The following is a 20,289-nucleotide window of genomic DNA, read 5'->3' on the forward strand; positions in this document are numbered from 1 at the left end:
AGGGCCACTTAAAACCTCAGAAATAACATGTCAGTTGTCATCTACTGTATAAGTGAGCAAAGTTGACTAACAATGATCAGAAAAAATTCAGAAATGTATTTTTCATGTGTATTATATGTAAGTACATATATTTTACGTATATTTATAAATACATATGCTTTAAGAAAATCTTTGGAAGAGAAAGAAATTAATAGGTGGTAAATTAGAGAACCACAATAGCCACATTTATGAATCGGAATTTGATGTATTATTTTTTAATTTAATAACAACTTTATATCTCAGAAGCTACTGAAGAAAACAGAAGAACAAAATTCTTAGAAATTCAAATGCACTAATGAATTATGATAAAACCAAATTTTGATTAAACAAATAATTAGAGTGGTACAATGATTAATAATTATGTTAATTGATCTTTATATAATGTGCATGTATTTATAATTTAACTACTAACCTTTTATTTTTTTTCTTCCCTCCCAGTGTTAAAGAACCCAGTGTGTAAATTATATAGATTTCCTACATCTGACAATAAGTGGATGCGAATCCGGGAGCAGATGTCAGAGAGCATACTTTCTTTTCATATTCCTAAGGAATTGATTTCTCTTCACATAAAAGAAGACTTGTGTAGGTAAGAGAAAATAATTTATGATTGTCTTTCACATTATTTTTTCTACAAAACATTTTTTCTCAAAGTATGATTATAACACAAAAATCTAGACTTTTACTGCCCAGCCATTAGCCCTGTATGGCTGTTAATCATTTGAAATGCTACTATTCCAATTAAAAATGTTCTTTAAGTGTAAAATACACACGAGATTTTGAATTCTTATCACACGAATATAAAAAGGCCGATTTTATAATGAAATTACTAAAATTTGGGGCATATGGAGGTTAAATAAAATATTAACTTCACTTGTTTTTTTAACTTTTAAACTATGACTTACATATATGACTCTCACTTATTGCTTCTATTTATTTCTATTATATAGTTGGTGTGTATCCAGTAATCTGAACTTTGACCTTACTAATAATCCTTTTGTCTTTACCTCATCTGCTTATGATTACTGTTTCTGTAAGAAATGCCTCCTGGGCTCTTTGGACTACTCACCTGTAACAAGGCTTTCAGATATTTGTTGGTCTAAAAATTCTTTTAGATGATTCATAAAGTATGCTATATTAATGGACGGTGTTGTTATCTAGCAAAATTAAATCTATTGCCATAGTAAAACAGAAAGATCTGGGAACTGTTTGTTAATAAGAATATCTCTGAGCCATTACAGATCAAACAATTTGTTTTTCTGCCTTATAAACCTCTAGTGACTTTAAAAATGCTGAATACTACATTATACTAAGCACTGTTAAGGGCCTACATTTCAGAAAATTAGCAGATACTTTTGTAACACTTGTAATTGCTGAAATACATACCTAAGTGTGAAATGTCTAAAATTTGGATTTCTGGCCTATGTTCACATTAATACACCAAGTTACTTAATAGTAGGTACCCTTTTGGTAGATTCTACAGTTCCCAAAGATATCATCTTGATCTAAAACAGTGAGCAATCAATGGACAAATCAGGTCAAAGCTGGCAATATTGACAGTATATTTTAGAATAGGAATGACCACACAGATACTATATTTCTATGTGAGGAATAAGTAAAAGAAAAAACACACAGCCAAGATTTTAGAGAAAATCAGATAGGAAATTGGGTTGTAAGGAAACAACCTGGACTCAGGGAAATAAATATTGAAAGAGGGACAAGGAGATATATATTTGAGAGTAGGAGAGTGAAGATAATCAGACCACAAAAATCAGACAACAGATATTGACTTGGGTCAAGAGAAGCTGTAACATGTTCAGGAAACTAAGCAGACTACTTATAAGAGCCAGCGGCAAGAATGAATTAATGTAAGCCAAATTATTCAATATCATCCTTATCTATAGCTAGTACTAAGAGTATGTAATGAAAACAACAAATTCCTAGGAAGGATAAACAAGTTTATAAGAGTTTGGATCTTCAAAGTCATAAAAGAATTCTCATCCTCAGCATTGTTGTATTCTAGATTATTGAACACTAAGAATTATTCCCACTAGTGTTATGTAAAGATCACATTTCATATGGAAGTTTTATAGAGAATAACTGTTCCTCACAGGGATTATAGAATAAGGAAGGACTCCATAAACAAGCATGAGTTAGAGGTCATAGCACGTTTATTTCAGCTTAGAACCACAGAAGAGGAGTTGCCAGAAGTGGCAGTTTAAAAAAAAAGTAGAGTTAGGCCTTGCCCTAAAAATGGCCCCTGAAAACTCCATCTAAGTTAGCCAGTCCTAAATTCCCACTAAAATGTCTGTATAATGCCAGTACCTTCTGGCCTGTAAGGTTTCTGTTGAAAAATCTGCTGATAGCCTTATGAGGTTTCCTGTATATGTAACTATTCTGGATGCTTTTAAAATTCTTTCTTTATCACTGATTTTTGCCATTTTAATTACTATGTGTCTTGGTGAGGACCTCCTGGGTAAATTTTGCTGTGGGATCTCTGTGCCTCCTGGGTCTGGGTTTCTGTTTCCTTCCCCAAATTCAGGAAGCTTTCAGCTATTAGTTCTTCAAAATTTTTCTGCCTTTTTTTTTTTTTTAATCTCTCTTCTTCTTCTGAGGTCCCCATAATCCAATAGTCCCATTAGTGGGCACTTACCCAAAGAATACAAAACAACTAATTCAAAGGAATACATGCATGCCTATGTTTATTGCAGTATTATTTACAATAGCCAAATTATGTAAGCAATCTAAATGCCCATTAGTAGGTGATATATATATATAATATATATATACACATATATATATGAATGTGTATATATATATATATATATATATATATATATACATCTCAGAATATTATTCAGCCATAAACAAGAATAAAACCTTGTCATTTGCAACAACATGGATGGATCTAGAAAATATAATGCAAAGTGAAATAAACCAGTCAGCAGAAGACAAATACCGTATGATTTCACTCATATGTGGAGTTTAAGAAACAAAGCAAATGGACAAAGAAAACAAAAAGACAAACTGAAAAACAAACTCTTAAATATAGAGAACCAACAGATGGTTACCAAAAAGGAGGGATTGGTGATGGGTGATAAAGGTCAGGTGATTAAGAGTACACTTATTGTGATGAGCACTGAGTAATGTATGGAATTGTTGAAGTACTATATTGTACGCCTAAAATTAGTAGAACACTGTATGTTAACTACACTGGAATTAAAATTTAAAAAAATAATCTATAAAGACACAAAAAATAGAAAATTATGACCTTTCACAAAACATGGAAATTGATTAGCACACCACAATATTAAAATTTTAAAAATAATAATACATTATTATTATGCAATATACTGTTTATAACATGATGACTAATTATTAGGCTAATGTTTTAAGGTTTAGCATCTTAGTTGATGGACCACTAATGCTGTTTATCTAAAAATACTGCAACACAGTAGGAAAGAAAATGAAAAGACCCCTACTATTGTTCCAGTCTGTCTTTTGTCATCGGTTTAGAGACCCCTTAAAGGTTGATCAGCTGACCTTCTGCATGTCTACTACTTGTGAATATTCCACAGTGCTATCTTTAACCCCTATCTTTTCTTCACTCCAGTTAATATCTCTCTGTCTATCCATTCACAGACAGTAAATCCCAGGGGGAAATAATGGGTAGGGAGTAAGGAGAAAGCAGCCATTAAGCCATTAAAGTTTAGTACGCATAACCTCTGTAATTGGTTTTATTACTTTTTAGCACACCAAAGTGTTGTCCATTTACCTGTTCTCTTCTCTTCCTATCTCTTTTTCCTTTGCACTTACAGAAAAAAAAAATCCAAACACATAGATAGGCCTGGGGGCAGTTTTGGTGGACACAAAGGAACAGTGAATCCAAATATGAAGTTGCGTTGCTAGGAACAAAACTAGGAACTGTCAATCGGTATACACTGGGAATTTTTCAGAGAAGAAAATCCAATTTCAATCCTATAGAACTCAATTATATAAATACCTGATAGATCTGAAAATTGGCTAGACACTGTAAAGACCAACCTGTTTCATATACCTTCTGCTTTCTTCACCAACTTTTCTGTGTAAATCTCCCGTAATTAGTTTTTAAAAATTCAACAATGAATCTTTAACATTTTATAAAGAATAAGAGGGAAAAAAATCACACTTTTGTGAAGACACAAAAGGGAGATAAGGAAAAATATAGGAAAACTGACTAGCCATCTCAGTAGAGTGTAAGAAGGTATGGTTATTAGGAAGCAGAATCAGAAACCCTTAAGAAAAGAATTATTATCCTTTAGGGAAAAAGCTGTAAAGAAACAGATAATGGAAGGAATAATGAAATTTTAAAATGCAGCAACCAACTGAAATCCAGAGAGCCAGAGAAAACAGATTTGACACTGAGAAATTGTATCAGTAATGTGGAAGACAAATATAATAAGTTCTCCTCAAATACTGAATGAGGGTGAAAAAAGTTCAGAATGATGGGGGAAAAGATGTTAGATATACAAGGCACAGGGTTGGGCACTATCAAATAATTTGAAGTGCTCTTAGGGAGGAACAACTCATGCAAAAGTTTGAAAGAAAACAGTAAAAAGTTATGCAGCTTTGGTGGTTTTTTGTTGTTGTTGTTTACATGCTAAAATCAGGCTAACCTTACACTTCTCTGCAGAAGCCAATAGAATAGCATCTACTGATTTTTGAGAGGAAAAGGCTATGGCCCCACTTTATTGTATAGGGCAAGGTTATGAATATTTTATGAATGAAGGCAATGGAAGTGACATAAATATGCAGGAGCTCAAAAAATGCCGCTCACAAAACGTTCTTAAAAAATTTACTTGAAAACATATGCATCCAACTGAGAAATTAATTTAATTAAGAATTATTTTGGGACATCTGGGTGGCTCAGTCAGTTGAGCATCCAACTTTGGCTCAGGTCATGATCTCATGGTTCGTGGGTTTGAGCTCCATGTTGGGCTCTGTGCAGACAACTCAGAGGCTGGAGTCTACTTTGGATTCTGTGTCACCCTTTCTCTCTCCCCTCCCCTACTCATGATCTGTCTCTCTCAAAAATGAATAAACATTAAAAAAAGACATATTTATAGTGTACTATGAATTGATATAATATATAATTATATTACATTATAAAATGTATATGATATAACATAATATAGTAAATTAAGAATCTGAGAGTGGGCCTTGTCCTGCAAAAAGAACTTCTAACATTTCTCTTGGTTGGATGGAATCTCCAGCCTGGACAGAGCTTTACTCTGAAGTTCTTTTCTCAGCTTCTTTTAACCCCAGTCTTACTCAGATCCCAGAAAGTACTTTACTCACCTCAACATCCCTCCTAAACCTCACAACTTAGATGAACTGTCTTACTTTCTTTGATGAAGACTGCGGGTGGCATAGTGCTGTTATCTTTTAGTACTTCTAAACAGTACAAAGAACTTCATTTGCATCCTTGGAAATCTGTCCTGGGAAAATTATATTATATTATATTGGATTTTTTCCATAAAAAAATGATATATACACACTCTAGAAAATGGCCAAAAAAAAAACCAGTAAATTTCCTCTAAATCGACCACCCAGAAGGTATATTGTGTCTTTATTTTTTATATCTACTCTCATTTTTATAAGTCTTATTGTGGGAAGCAGAATTATGGTACCTATGACCATCATGCTCTGGTATCATGGTTAATTTTCCTTGCACATCTGAGTTGTATTATGAATAAATCTGTGATTCTACTATATGTTAAATAAAAGTGTAGGACACTAAATAGTGAAAATTATTGCATCTTAATTTTTATTTATATATAAATAACTAGAAGGAAAAATAGACTAGAAACATACTAGAGCGTTAGTTACATGTATATGAAGATAATAAAAATGGTTATCTCTGGATGATGGTTTTAGAATAGTAATTTTCTACACAGCAATAGAAAGCAAATACATAAACTCTTACAATTAAAGAATAGACTTGCCAGCTAACCATATCTTGATTTCTTTTAATTTAAACAGTTTACATTCAAACATCGAAGTCTATTCAAAATTTAGTTCTCCCTCAGAATTGGTCTAAAAATTGTGGATGACTGTTTTGTTTTTTGTTTTTGTTATTGTTTTGTTTTGGAAAATTACCATTTAGAATTTAAGTTTTCCCCCTTCCCTACCTCAAGAAAATATGTAGGTAAATGAGGATGGGCTTACTCTGTTTTCATGGCAACTGTGACAAAAGGATTCTTGATTCCTTGCAGTGTCTTTTGGATGCCTAGTGGTTTCTATCATGGGCTGACAGGAAACCACTGAAATGTCATGGACTCTCCGTGGCCTTCTGGGGTACTTTGAAAGTTTCCCTTTATTTTGAGTTCAGTTCAATATTAATACTTTCAACATTTTTGTTTAATTGTTTTACATTTAAAATTTTAATTATCTGGTGGGGTGCTTGGGTGGCTCAGTCAGTTAAACTCTTGGTTTTGGCTCACGTCATGAACCCATGACTCCATGGGTTTCAAGCCCTGCATTTGACCCTGCGCTGGCAGCGCAGAACCTGCTTGGGATTCTCTCTCTCTTCCCCTCTGTCTGCCCCTCCCCAACTTGTACTGTCTCTGTCTCTCTCAAAATAATTAAATTAAAAACTTAAAAAGAAATAAATTTTAATTATCTGGGACTTATTAGATTACATTTATAAAATGAAATGCCAAATTAGCTGCATTTCTAAAAACTTAGTATTTTCAATATCACTTTTTCAATGTTCCATTTCTCTTACCTCCTTATTATACTTGCTAGTTTCCATGTTTCTCCATTGTCAACACCAAAGTAATTAAGAAAATTAAACAGTGACAACAACAAAATTACTTTTAAAAGAACTGAATATTTGGAATCTTTGCTCTTTATATTCAAGAATATGGCCTGCTAAAATCTTCTTTTATGCATACAAAACACTATTTTAGTTTTTCATGTATAAAAAACTTCTGTATGCTTATTGTAAAGATTGATATACTTTATTTTTATTGATTTTTTGAAAGAGAATTCTTGTGGACTTATCAATTCTAGTCTTCCTGTTGTCTTAGTTATTTCTAGTTTTGTCCTTATTATCTTCTTTCTTTTTTTGAAACAGCCTTTTGCATGAACTATGTGCTGTAATTTTTTTCTGTTTTGTTTATTTTTCTCTTTTTTGAGACATTTGATATATAACATTATATTAATTTCAAGTGTACAACATAAAAAACTCATTTATTCATTTTTGTACATGTTCACTCCACCTGCTCTAATCCCAACCACCATCATGTATTGCCTGTGATAGTGCAACAGTCTACTAATGGCTTTTCTGCCTGTGGCTTTATCTTCTTAAAATCCATGGGTCACATCTGATTGAAAATATTATAAAATTCAGATTTCCAGTATGAGTTTTCTTGAGACAGCCTTGATATTTAATCTCTTGAGACCCATACTACAATTATGTGTTGGGAAGGGAAGGGGGAGGTTCTGCTTACAAAGTACTCACTGTAACACCTTGCTTTTGAGAATTTTACTGAATTACTTCATAATCATGATACATACAGGGTTAGTGTTAAAAAACAGACCAGTTATTTGATCTAGCATGCCTGAAGGATAAGGGGAAATGGCAACTGGCTTATTTATTATGGAAAAGAAATATAATGGAAAAGAAAAGAAGAATGACATGTTAAAGACAACTCAGAGATTCTAAATATGTAGAAAGCGTGAAAGCGTGTGTGTGTGTGTGTGTGTGTGTGTGTGTGTGTATGTGTTTATGTGTATCTTTGCCTGTATTTATAATGCTTTAAGTTTTACTGTCCTTCAGCTTGGCTTGCACACAAACAAGTCATGTAGGTCTTGCCAAACTACCACCTATAAAATTTTTATAGTTTGTTCTAGTGTTGCCACATATTTTGTTTATGTTGAGTGTTTTCTTTGGATTTTGTCCTACTTTAAAGGTTTCCTGTGCTCAGTCTACACTGAAATATGTTAGTTACTAGATAAAATGCTGGTGTTTGTAGAGCTGAAGCTTCATGACAGCTACAAATATATAAATCATGGTGTGCATACACAACCATTTGGATGGGAGGTTCTATGGCCATATAGTGTTTGGCTTTATATTAAAAAATAAGTGTACATTTCTACACTATAAAATATATGAAAACCTAGTTTGGTATAACAAGTTTTAAATAAATGAAATATTTCAGTGAACATAAACCCTATGGTCCATAAAACTCCCCAGGGGAAAAATTAGTTTGATTTATGTCATTCATTTTTGTCTTTTGATCTCATGGGTGGGGAAAGAGAAACTTTCTGGCATGTACATTGGGAGTTTAGAAGAAAAGATAAGAATATTTTATATCAATGAACTTTAAGGCTTTCTTAGGTTTTACATAAAATATAAATACTATATGTATGATGCAGAGAAACAATCTTGTAAATAAAATATAAAAAATATGAACCAAAATACTCTAGTAGGGAAAAATGTGATAGTGTTTGGGACATACAAACTTTCAAGTTTTATTACTACCTCTTAGGGATAATGTACACGCTTTGTCTTATATATTAGTGTTTGTAAATATTGTACATATACTAAATTTATAGTGATAAAATATTTTATATCGATAAAGTTAAACAATTTTTTAACACTGTATATGTCAAGTGTTCTGTATTCTATACCTCTACTATTATAGATATTAATATAGCCATATTATAGCTACATTATTATTATATTATTATATAACTATCAGTGTATCTATGTAGATATATATCCATATCTTAAATCTATTTCTTGAACATAGTGTATTCTTATATATGAAAAAGGTTTTTTGGTAAGATATTTTGAAATTCCAGGCTGAAAGCCTAGCTGTTGCACAGAGATAGATGTTTTAGAGACATGTTCTACATGCTTACTTAAATATTATCATATGCTGTTAAATTGGTTTCCTAAGCATTATATCTAGTTTGAGACAAATGCAGAAAATATTTCTCACTTTCTACCTTATCTTAATGCATTTTATGAATCTCATATAAAAGTTCATTTTATTTCAAGATGATAATACTACAGAAGTGCCTTTTTTTTAAAGTGTTAAGATTATGTATTAAGAATTATAAACTAAAAGTAGAATATATTCAGGTAAATTCTTGTTCAAAAACATCCTCATGATACAAAAAGACACATGGTAGGATTATACAACATAGTGACCCAGCCTGTGCATTTGACATGGTCTAACATTCTAAAATATAATTTATGTACTTTGTTTCAAGATTTATTAATCACCAGACAGGCTTTGCCTTTACATGGCCTACGAGGCAAGCAGGACCTTGTGTCTACTTACTTCTCCAGCCTCATCCCATGCCTTATTTAATCTGGTGTGGTTGAACCACATGCCTTTTGAGAGGTCTATCAACATTTGCATTCTTGAATAAAATAAAGGCACACTGAAAATCTTTACTGACCTTAAAAAAACACTGATCAATGGTAAAAGTGATAGGGAGCCAGTCATTCTGTTTAAATCTCATATATATCAAATAGACCTCAAACTGATGAATCTCGTAGATGTTTTATAATGTTCTCTTCCACTTTGTTTCTCGTGGTACTTTTTTTTCTGTCTCTCTTGCTTGCTCACTCTGAGAAAAATCTTTAGTCCTAAAGATCCAAAAATGAGGAATAAAAAATATTACATGAGGACTCCACTGGTGATTCATATCCAATTAGTGTTATTTCTTCGTTCATTTTTCTTCATGCAGTGTTGGTGCTCAGTTGGAATACTATGTGGTGTGTTATTTATCATGGAAAGTGCATTTGCCCTCCTGCCTCCCAGGATCCAGGGCAGATGCTGTGTGCCATTAAGTTCATTGTTATGGATTCTTGGTATCATTTAATGAGAGGTCCTGTAGAGCACTTAGTATTGTCAAGCTGGCGATAGAAATATGTGTTTTATTTTGCTGTTTGAATATTACGATATCTGCACAGGAGCAAATATGGCAAAACTCATTTAGAGTTTTTTTTTCCCTTATTGTGCCAAGATTATTTAAAATGGAATGAGCAGGGGAAAGTGTGCTGTAATGGTAAAAACACAGAATTGGAATTACTATGGACCTTAGTTCAAAAACCTCTGCCACTCAATACATGCTTATGATTATAGAAAATTACTTAATCTTTCAATTTCTACATTTTTGTAGGTAATAACATTATCACTTGTCTTATAAGGCTACTGTAGTAATTAAATGAGCAATCAGGAGACTCTAGGGTTTTGTTTTGAGGTGTGTGTGTGTGTGTGTGTGTGTGTGTGTGTGTGTGTAAGTACAGCTCTGGGTTTGAAAGCTGGCTTTCCCAAACTCTACTTAATAGCTATGTGACATGGCACAATTAGCTATGTGACATATAATAGCTATGTGACATGGCCTGCTACATGCATTCATAGACCTTTAGTATGTGGAAACCACTCTTACCATCCATGTAAAGAATCACATACACAGTAGACACTTCATATAGCAAACCTATTGCTATTGTTGATCTTAGCTGAATGCTATAGTGCATCAGACACACAACTGAGTCTATAATTTATTTTAACCTCCTCTAGCTTACTAACCTGGCACATCTCATAGGTATGTGCATTATGCGTTACCACAAATTTCCAGCGGGCAGAAAAGCAGGCTGGGCATGTCTTCAGCCACGAAGCTGGTGTGTTTGGAGCTGAAACAGTGATTTTGGAATGAGAATCAGGCTGCAAATTAATTGGGGACTTCTAGGCCACAGAAAAGGGAGAACTTGTCAATTTTCTTGTGTTATTTCTAAAATCTAGCATAATATCTAGCATATAATAAGCCCTCAGTAATGCAATATTTTTCCTAAGAACAAGTGAAACTGTTATCAGAGAATGATATGGTTGCATTTAGAAAAAGGGAGGAGGGGCACCTGGGTGGCTCAGCTGGTTGAGCGTCTGACTCTCCTTTTGGGCTTGGGTCATGATCTCACTGCATTGGGCTCTGCGCTGACTTTGGATTCTTTCTGTCTTTCTCCCTCTGCTCCTTCCCTGCTTGCGCTAGCTTGTGCTGTCTTGCTCTCTCTCTCTCTCTCAAATAAATTTAAGAAAAAGGGAGGCAAATGTAGAGGGATAAAACAATGTAGGTGGTATTGTTGTTGCCTAGGCTGATAATTATAGTGGCTTAGACCAGGGTGATAGTGGGAGAAATGGAGAAGTATACATACATCTGTGCATTTTTAAGCAGCTAAAATCAACAGAACTTCCTGATGGATTATATCTGGAGGTAAAGTGCTCAGGATCACTCAAGCATTCTGGCCTGCATGACTGAATAGATTGGTATATGTCGCTGATAGTAGGTGAGCGTGCGGTTTAGAAGAAAGAAAGGAGTCCTGACAGGTTCTCAGCTGGACCATCTGGGTCTGTGCTATCCAATACAGTAGCCATTTGCCCCATATGGCTATTTAAACTTAAGTTAAAATTTATTAACATTAAATGAAACTTAAGATTCCATTCTGTAGTTAACTTAGTCACCTTTCAAATGCTCAATAGTCACATATGACTAAATAGCCATCATATTAAATAGCACAGCTATCGAACATTCCTATTATCACACACAGTTTTACTGGACAACACAGATGTAGAATAAACAACAGTGGCATCTAAAGAAGGACTACAGTATAAAACTCTTTCTTCCTGCCCGTTAGAATTTAGTGTGGAGAATGAGAAGGGTGACATCAAGCTTACTACTTTACATTTGCAGGTAAAAGATAAAAGGTTTTCTTATTCTGTTTTTCCAAGTTGTAGTATCAAGATACATGTTCTGCACAGTGATTTCTAGTGGGAATGAGATTGTATAAAGTTTCTTTTTTTAATTTCTTTTTATTTTATTTTGAGAGAGAGAGAGCAAGCAGCGGAGGGGCAAAGAGAAAGGGAGGCACAATCCCAAGCAGGCTCCGTGCTGTCAGCACAGATGTGGGGCTCCAACTCACAAACCGTGAGATCATCACCTGAGCCCAAGTCAAGAGTCGGAGGCTTAAATGACTGAGCCACCCATATTGTACAATGTTTCTAATGGAGAATCCATCTAGTATACTAGTTTAAAACATGGACACCAAAGACATATCTCCTGGGTTAATCATGGTTCTGCTACTCACTATCTGGATGACCTTGGGTAAATTACTTCTCTAAGTTTAATTTTCCTCATTTGTAAAATGAAGATAATAATAATACCTATTTCAATGGGCTGTTATGCATATTGAATGAATGAATATTTGTTAATTCTTATTACATTGCCTGACATAAATAACGATAATAAACACAGCATATTTTTTAAATTAATAGAAAATAAATAAGAATTTTGTTCTGTTATTGACATACTTGGGAATTATGGTAGCCAAGGCTGGTTGGTAAGTGAACACTTCAGCAAAATATTTGAGTGAGCCCTCTGTTGAGCTGAATAGAAGTTGCATTCAGGTGAGTCCCTCAAGTGAGAGATTTCAGTCTTCCTATTCAGGAAGAAACCATACTCACCAGGAATTAAAATAAAAAAGAGAATAAGGGTTAGGCATCCGACTTTGGCTCAGGTCATGATCTCACGGTTTGTGAGTTGGAGCCCCTTGTCAGGCTCTGTGCTGATGGTGTGGAACCTGGAGCCTGCTTCAGATTCTGTGTCTCCCTCTCTCTCTGTCCCTCCCCCACTCATACTCTTTCTCTCTCTCTCCAAAAATAAACAAACATTAAAAAAATTAAAAAAATAAAGAGAGCAAGATTTATAGTCACAAAACCTGGGCACAAGTCTTGATTCTGCCACTTACTAGCAATATGGCATTCAATAAATCACTTCACTTCTCAATTCTATTCTTCTCATTTGTCTAAAGCGATGTCATTCAATAGAACTTTTCATGATGTTAGAAATGTTCTCTACTTGAAGATGATAGCTATGTGACTAATAAGCACTTGAAATGTGCTGAGTCGACCTGAAGTTTTAATTGTGCTTAGTCCAGCTGGCTCTGGAACGATTGTGTCCAAGGTTTGTTTTGAAAATAAAGAAGAGATACATTCTATACAGAAGTATTTTTGGTTACTTGGAACGCCTTACAGTGCTCACCAAAGAGACTCACTGCCAAGCATCTTGTGGAGCCACTTGAATGGCATCTAATTATGAAACTTGACTAGGAGGTGTCTGGCACTCCAGGTTTAGGGATGGAAAGGGAAGGAAAAACAGCCTGAAATGGTTTCAATTTCTAAGCTTACGAGCACGAGTAACGGAAAGGTGCTGAGAGTGCCAGCACACTTTTTTGCTTTGCCCCCTGAACTTTCAGGTACAGTTCATAGTTTTCATGGATACCCAGAATGAAAAGACATTCATTTAATATATGTGGATTTCAGATAGACTTCACATTATATGCCACACTTTAAACACCAGTGGAACACTGAGCTTTAAGATATTAAAAATATATATATATCATCCATCTTTGATAACTTGAAAACAAACTTCAAAGTGTAAATAAGATGTTACTTAAAAGTAAATAACCGCCGGGCCGCCTGGGTGGCTCAGTCAGTTAAGTGACTGGCCTTAGCTCAGGTCAGGATCTCACGTTCGTGGGTTTCAGCCCCGCATCTGGCTCTGTTCTGACAGCTCAGAGCCTGGAGCTTGCTTAGGATTCTGTGTCTCCCTCTCTCTCTGTCCTCCCCCACTCACGCTCTGTCTCTGTCTCTCTCAAAAATAAGTAAACAGTAAAAAAAAAAAAAAAGAAGAAGTAAATAAACACCAAATCACCTTGATCAGGAACAGCAAGTAGACTTTTAAGGTAGAATAAGACATGCTTATTTTTATCCCTCATTGTTTTCTAACACAGTTCCATAAAACTAAATGATGGAATCTGGCTATTCATCAGTACAAACTGCTACAGTGATTACAACTAAACCCTGCAGTTACTGTGTTCCAGTGTTTAGTCTTTGTACATAACTTGAAACCTTCTTGAATATACAGTACAACGGCTGCTTATTTTAATGTCAGGTGAAAATCAGAAGGAGTGACCATTCAGAATATCCCATCATTTTTCAGTGAAATAGTGACTCACGGACTGCAACATTAACCACGTTGTCATTTTTTTAATGCACTTTTTTCAAAGCCTGTGATTTATGGCTGCAATTTTTATCCCCACATGGGTTCAAGCACAGACGGTTTGAATTGTGGGTTGAACATACTGTGAAAAATATTGTGAAACTTGACATCTAGTTGAACTTTGTTCAGCTTTATGGTGTCACCCAACCACTTTATGAAATTGAAGCCACCCCTGAGTCATTTATGTCATCTATTCTTCATTGACTGTTTAGTGTTTAATTTTTTTTTCCCTAATGGGTAAATTCTGTTATGATTCTTTTAGGTTTGATTTAAGGTCTAACTTTGCTCAATGAATAAAAGCAACCTGGCTATTACACTTTGTACCCGTGTATGCCCACATATAGTTTTAGAGTATGATAACTACCAGAAGGCTCTGGTTAAATTGTATAGCTATTTTTATTGTACAAAGTGGTATTGTGCAGCTCATTGTGGGGAAATATTTCTATTTACTGAGGTAATAACAATTTCAAATAACATTTTAATGCCTTTTTTTTTACTGGGCCTTTGGTATATGAATTTTTATCAGGCTATTTGGTCCTCCTACATTCTTGTAAATGAATTAATTATTATTCTCAGTTACTCTTTCTTACAATGATTACTTTTCATAATTTCAGGAATTTTTGAATTTACATATTCAGGTTTTAAAATTTTATTATTCTGGGTTCACAGTCCTAGCAAAAGAGGTTCTCACATGTGGAGCAGTGACTTCAGCACTAGAGAGATTTCTTGTGCATGTCCCTTAGACGAGCTAAACGACTCTATAGTCATTTTTCCTTTGAAGAAGTCTAGAAAGATGTTGCTGTGGCCAATGTCAGAGAAATTACTACCTGTGCTCTCTTCTAGGATTTTCATGTCTCATATATAGGTCCCTAACCCATTTTGAGATTATTTTTGTGTATGTTGTAAGAAAGTGGTCCAATTTCATTCTTTTGCATATAGCTGTCCAACCCCATTTGTTGAAAAGACTGTCTTTTTCCCATTGAATTCTTTTCTTCTTTGTTGAAGATTAATCAAGAGTATCTACAAAATACAGCAAGAGAGATAGAAGATCATGAAATGTCCTGAACTACACTCTAGATTTTTCCATCCCACCCCATTTCCCCAACATTTTGCCCCAAACAGAGGGAAATCTTTGTAATGGAATCCCTGTATAATTAGTGTGTTAGTGAGGGTTCTCCAGAGAGGCAGAATCAATACCGTGTGTGTGTGTGTGTGTGTGTGTGTGTGTGTAGAAAGAAACAGAGACAAACAGAGACAGACAGATTTATTATAAGGAATGGCTCACACAGTTATGATGGCTGGCAAATCTTAACATCTTCAGGGTAAGTCCACAAACTGGAGACCCAGGACAGTCTATGATACAGTTCTAATCCAAAGGCCAGTGAGCTTGAAGCCCAGGAAAAGCCACTGTTTCAATTTGAGTGCAAAGGCAAGAAAAAGCCAATGTCCTATTTCAAAGTCAGCCAGTCAAGAGAAATTCTTTCTTACTCAGGGAGGGGTCAACCTGTTGCTCTAAACCCCTTCAACTGCTTGGTGAGGCCTACCAAAATTAGTGAGGACAAGGTACTTTGCTCAGTATACCAATTCAAATGTTTATCTCACCCAGAAACACCTACCATAGCATTTAACTAAATATCTGGATACCTTGTGATTCAGCCAAGTTGACATATAAAATTAACCATCACAGTAAGGAATGCCATATTAAGATACATTTTCAGGTCTTTCTCTATCCCTAAAGAAGACATGACCAATCCAGAGTTGCAGACCTAGATCATACAAGGTTAGAGGACTCAACAGTGTCTCGTTTTATCTATTGCATTTATTCATTTTAACTGGGACAGAGCTCAACATTCTACTTTTAGGTTAGTTTATATTCTGACTTGATCTCAAATTTCAGGAAGATTGAAGAACAACAGTCTGTAAGCAAACCTTTCATTCAGTCAGTCATCAGGCTCAACACTTCCCACAAACTAAGGACTGTGGTAGGACACAAAGATAAATAAGGCAAGTGTGCCACACTCACAGACTTAGAGCAAATATTCCCGCTGTTGGAATTTCTCCTTGAATACATCATCAGTAGGTTTTAAAACTATGTTGTAAGTAGAAGATAAACATTCTTTTCTTTTAACTATGTTCTATTTTGGTGATCTTAAACCTAATTTTATTTTTTTTAGCAGGAAAAACTTATTTTTTTCATACAGAACTATACATGGGGAGGGCACCTGGGTGGCTCAGTCGATTAAGTGTCCGACTCTTGGTTTTGACTCAGGTCACGATCTCATGGTTTCAAGTGAGTTTGAGCCCCACATCGGGCTCCGTGCTGACAGTGCTGATCCTACTTGGGATTCTCTCTCTCTGCCCCTCCCCTGCTCATGCTGTTTCTGTTTCTCTCAAAACTAAATAAAATTAAAAAAAAAAAGATCTGTACATGCGATTTCAGTATTAATCAAAAAAAATTCAATTGGAGCTGATGATTGGCTGGAATAAGGAAAAGGTCCTGATGCCTGTTCATGTACTTGACTTCTCTTTCGTCAACACCCTCCCCTGTCCCTGAGCCACAGGGTGTAGGGAAAGAAGTTTAAAAACTATCCATCTATTTAATATTCCTTCCAATGTTTTATGAATTATATGTAAAAACTTTAAAACAGGTTTGGCTATTTTTCTTCAGGTTTCCCTGGAACTGATTTTGTGTTCAGTTATTTCCCTTCATTCTTCTTAGAGTTGTTTGTTTGTTTTTAATCTCATTTTTCTCCTTACACTATTTAATAGTCTGGTGTTTCAAGCATATTATATGCTTAGTAGTGTGTTCCTTTATGGAAGGTTCAGAGGATCAGAATGACCTCCTGAAACTTGTGATTTTGCTGAAGAGGTAAAGCCTATATTTTTGAAATATTTAAACAAGGTAGGACAAAAGAAGCCATGTAGACAAACAGTGTACCATGAGGTTATTTCCAGAGATTGGCATGAATATTTCATCAAGTATCAAGAATATCACACTTTTACAGTTGGAATGCCAAGATCCAGAGTGTAAAGATATTTTTCAAGTAAGCCTTAGCGATCATCTGTCTCCTTTGAGATTTATTTTATCTGGTTTACCTTTTATTTTTGCAGGTAGCAACGTAAAAGGGAATGGATGGCAGTAAATGCCAAAAAAACGTTTAATGTGTATGAGGCCTAAGCTTATTAGTATTTGAATATTCAGTCTTTTCTTTCAACATCTTTTTTTTTTTTTTTGGCTACTTCTTGGACTCTAGGAGAGTCCTAGCCTATCTATTAGAAGATTTTTTTGAAACGTAGAGTTCTAGTGATAGCAAAGTAATGAATTCATAAAAGATTGTATGTGTTTAGGAGGGCAGTAGATTTTCCAGAAAGACATTTTTGCCGTTATTGTTGTAAAGTAGCAGTTGAAGGAGACAGCTTTTAAAAGTAGATGCTGTTGTTGCTGTGAATAAATGAGAATGTTTATAGATGGGGAAGGAGTATTTTTAAAAATATTTTTCTATGGATTAAAAATGCATTTACACAGCTCATCTCTTTTGCCATTCACACCAAAGGCAGAGTGAAGATGTGTAACTATTTAACTGAAACATTAATGCCAAGATTGCTACCCAGATAAATGTGGAGACATGCAAAGACTCTGTCTATGGTTCTTGTAATATTGGACACCAGTACACACTTGAACATATTTTAGGGAATATCAGTTACCATGCACTGCACACCTAGTAGCTGTACCATTCTAACTAAAAGGTCCAGATATAACAATACCAAACAATAACTTACCCTTTGTTCAAAGTTCACTTTAAAAGTACATGAAGGGGCGCCTAGGTGGCGCAGTCGGTTAAGCGTCCGACTTCAGCCAGGTCACGATCTCACGGTCCCTGAGTTCGAGCCCCGCGTCAGGCTCTGGGCTGATGGCTCGGAGCCTGGAGCCTGTTTCCGATTCTGTGTCTCCCTCTCTCTCTGCCCCTCCCCCGTTCATGCTCTGTCTCTCTCTGTCCCAAAAATAAATTAAAAATGTAGAAAAAAAATAAAATAAAAGTACATGAAAATTAAAACAAAAAAAAAGTACATGAAAATTTACAAATGTAGTTCTAGAAGTCAATAGCCCCACTCCTTCCAAACTCCATTTATTCAGCTTATGTTCATTAAGTACCTTCAATAAATAAGGCACTCTGGTTTTTTTGTTTGTTTGTTTTTTAGTTTAATTTTGTGAGTATGTGTGTGTTTACACCAGGGAATTACATGGGCTGAGGAAAAGAGTGGAAACGGGGATTATAGTCTAAAAGACTCGGTATTCTAGTGACTCAGAGACAAACAAGCTGTTTCACTGAGATGCTTCCATCTGTGAAACAAGAGGTTTCACATTATTCTCTGAACTTCCTTCCAACTGTAACATTCTGTGAGTTTATAGTTATTTTTTAAAACTATATCAAAAAAGTTAGATTTATTCTGGTATCCCATAACTTGGACAGTCTAACAGGATATTTTGAGAATAAGGACGTGCTAATAATCACAATAGAAGATGAAAAAAGTTATATTAACTTTGGTTTCCTGTAACTTGGACAGCCTAACAAGATATTTTGAAAGTAAAGACATGCTAATAATCATGACAGAAGGACAGGTGTAAAGTGGCATATACACATATGTTCCACCTGTAACATATGTTGGTAAAATGACAAATAATGGGGGAAATCAGTAACAAAAAACACATACATACACAAAAAGACCTCTATCATCTATGCATGTCAATAATTTTGCTTTTTTGAGTTTTATTTATGATGCACATATCATTGAGACTTTTTGTCTAGTGCTTAACCAAGCACTAATATATAACTGATAGTGAATGCTAAGAGAGTGCCATTCCTAGGGAAGACCCATCAACTACTTAGTGGCAGGCCAATTACATCAGATCTCTTTCAACTTGGAGAGGATGGCAATTTGTCCTAAGTAGGTGAAACAAAGTTTGGATGTGTGTATGCCTTTACTGTTCACAGTGCCACTGCCATTACCCACATCTGACAGCTTTCAGAATGCCTGGACCAATGATATGATGTCCCACATAACATTGTTTCTACCAAAGGATACTTGCTATAACAAAGGAGGTGCAACAGTGAGCTTGAAATTCCTGCATGCCCTACCACCCCAAAGCCACAAATCTAATACAGTAGTGGAACATTATTAACCATGAGAGGCTCAGCTAAGGCCCTATTTTAGGGGAACTTAACCTTAGGATTGGAGTACTGGTCTCCAGGATGAAGTTTGTATGCTAAACCAACAGCTGATAGAGGATGTCTACCACAGGTAGAATACTCAGCTCTCGGAAAAAGGGGGAGCCCTTATTACAATCAATCACGATGCCCACTAGTGGAGTTGTGCTTCTTTTCCCTACCACCTTAGACTTTGCCAATTAGAATCCTAGTTCTTGAGGCATGGGTAGGGGCAGTTCTGTCAGTAAGCCATAAAGAGTCCCACTTATCTGAAACCTATGTGTGGCTCACATGTGGTCTGATTATCACGCATTTCTTACTACTACAATGGACCAGCAAAGATGGCAAGGGATACTTATCATTGTGAGGAAATAGGGCTGCTGCTTCATAATCTGAGTGAAGAGAAATATGCCTGGCACTTAGATGTGCTCCATGCCCAGAGGTGCATGGGAGATTACAGTAACTAAGATTCCTTAAAAGCAAAGAAACTAAGGGCCTAATCACTTGGGATTAAGGTGTGGATCACCTCACAAGGCAGCACCCCAGACCAGCTGAAGTGCCAAAGGAATGTGAGGAAAATCTAGAATGAGCGGTAGAGATTGGTGATGAATGTCAACTAAGGCCCCAAGGATCGCTGGAATATTGCATATTATAGCTTGGCTCATTACTCCATTTTGGGGAATTGCATCTGGTCATCACTTCAAAGGATTATACTTGAACTTTCTTCTTAGGGAAGATATGAGGGATGATGTTTTATATGCCACAAGGATGTCAGGGAGTGATGGAAGTGCAAGTTCTACAAGGGGTTGCCTGTCCTGGGCCCAGTTGATGTACTTTTCTATAATGGGCCAACCTTAACTTGTCCTCAAGTTTTGACTGTTTGCCCAATGGAGGGCTCCAGATGCTGCCACCATTGTCACCTTATTTCCTA

General features: G+C 35.4%; 1 protein-coding gene across 1 annotated transcript in view; it reads left to right on the forward strand.

Moving 5' to 3' along the window:
- INPP4B (inositol polyphosphate-4-phosphatase type II B) overlaps positions 1-20,289 on the forward strand; it is a 797,369-nt gene that overhangs the window by 596,650 nt on the left and 180,430 nt on the right. Inside the window, 1 exon segment of the mRNA XM_030313011.1 lies at positions 478-625. Coding sequence (XP_030168871.1) covers positions 478-625 — 148 coding nt within the window.

The sequence above is a fragment of the Lynx canadensis genome, chromosome B1 (assembly GCF_007474595.2).
Source record: "Lynx canadensis isolate LIC74 chromosome B1, mLynCan4.pri.v2, whole genome shotgun sequence".
Classification (NCBI taxonomy): Eukaryota; Metazoa; Chordata; class Mammalia; order Carnivora; family Felidae; genus Lynx; species Lynx canadensis.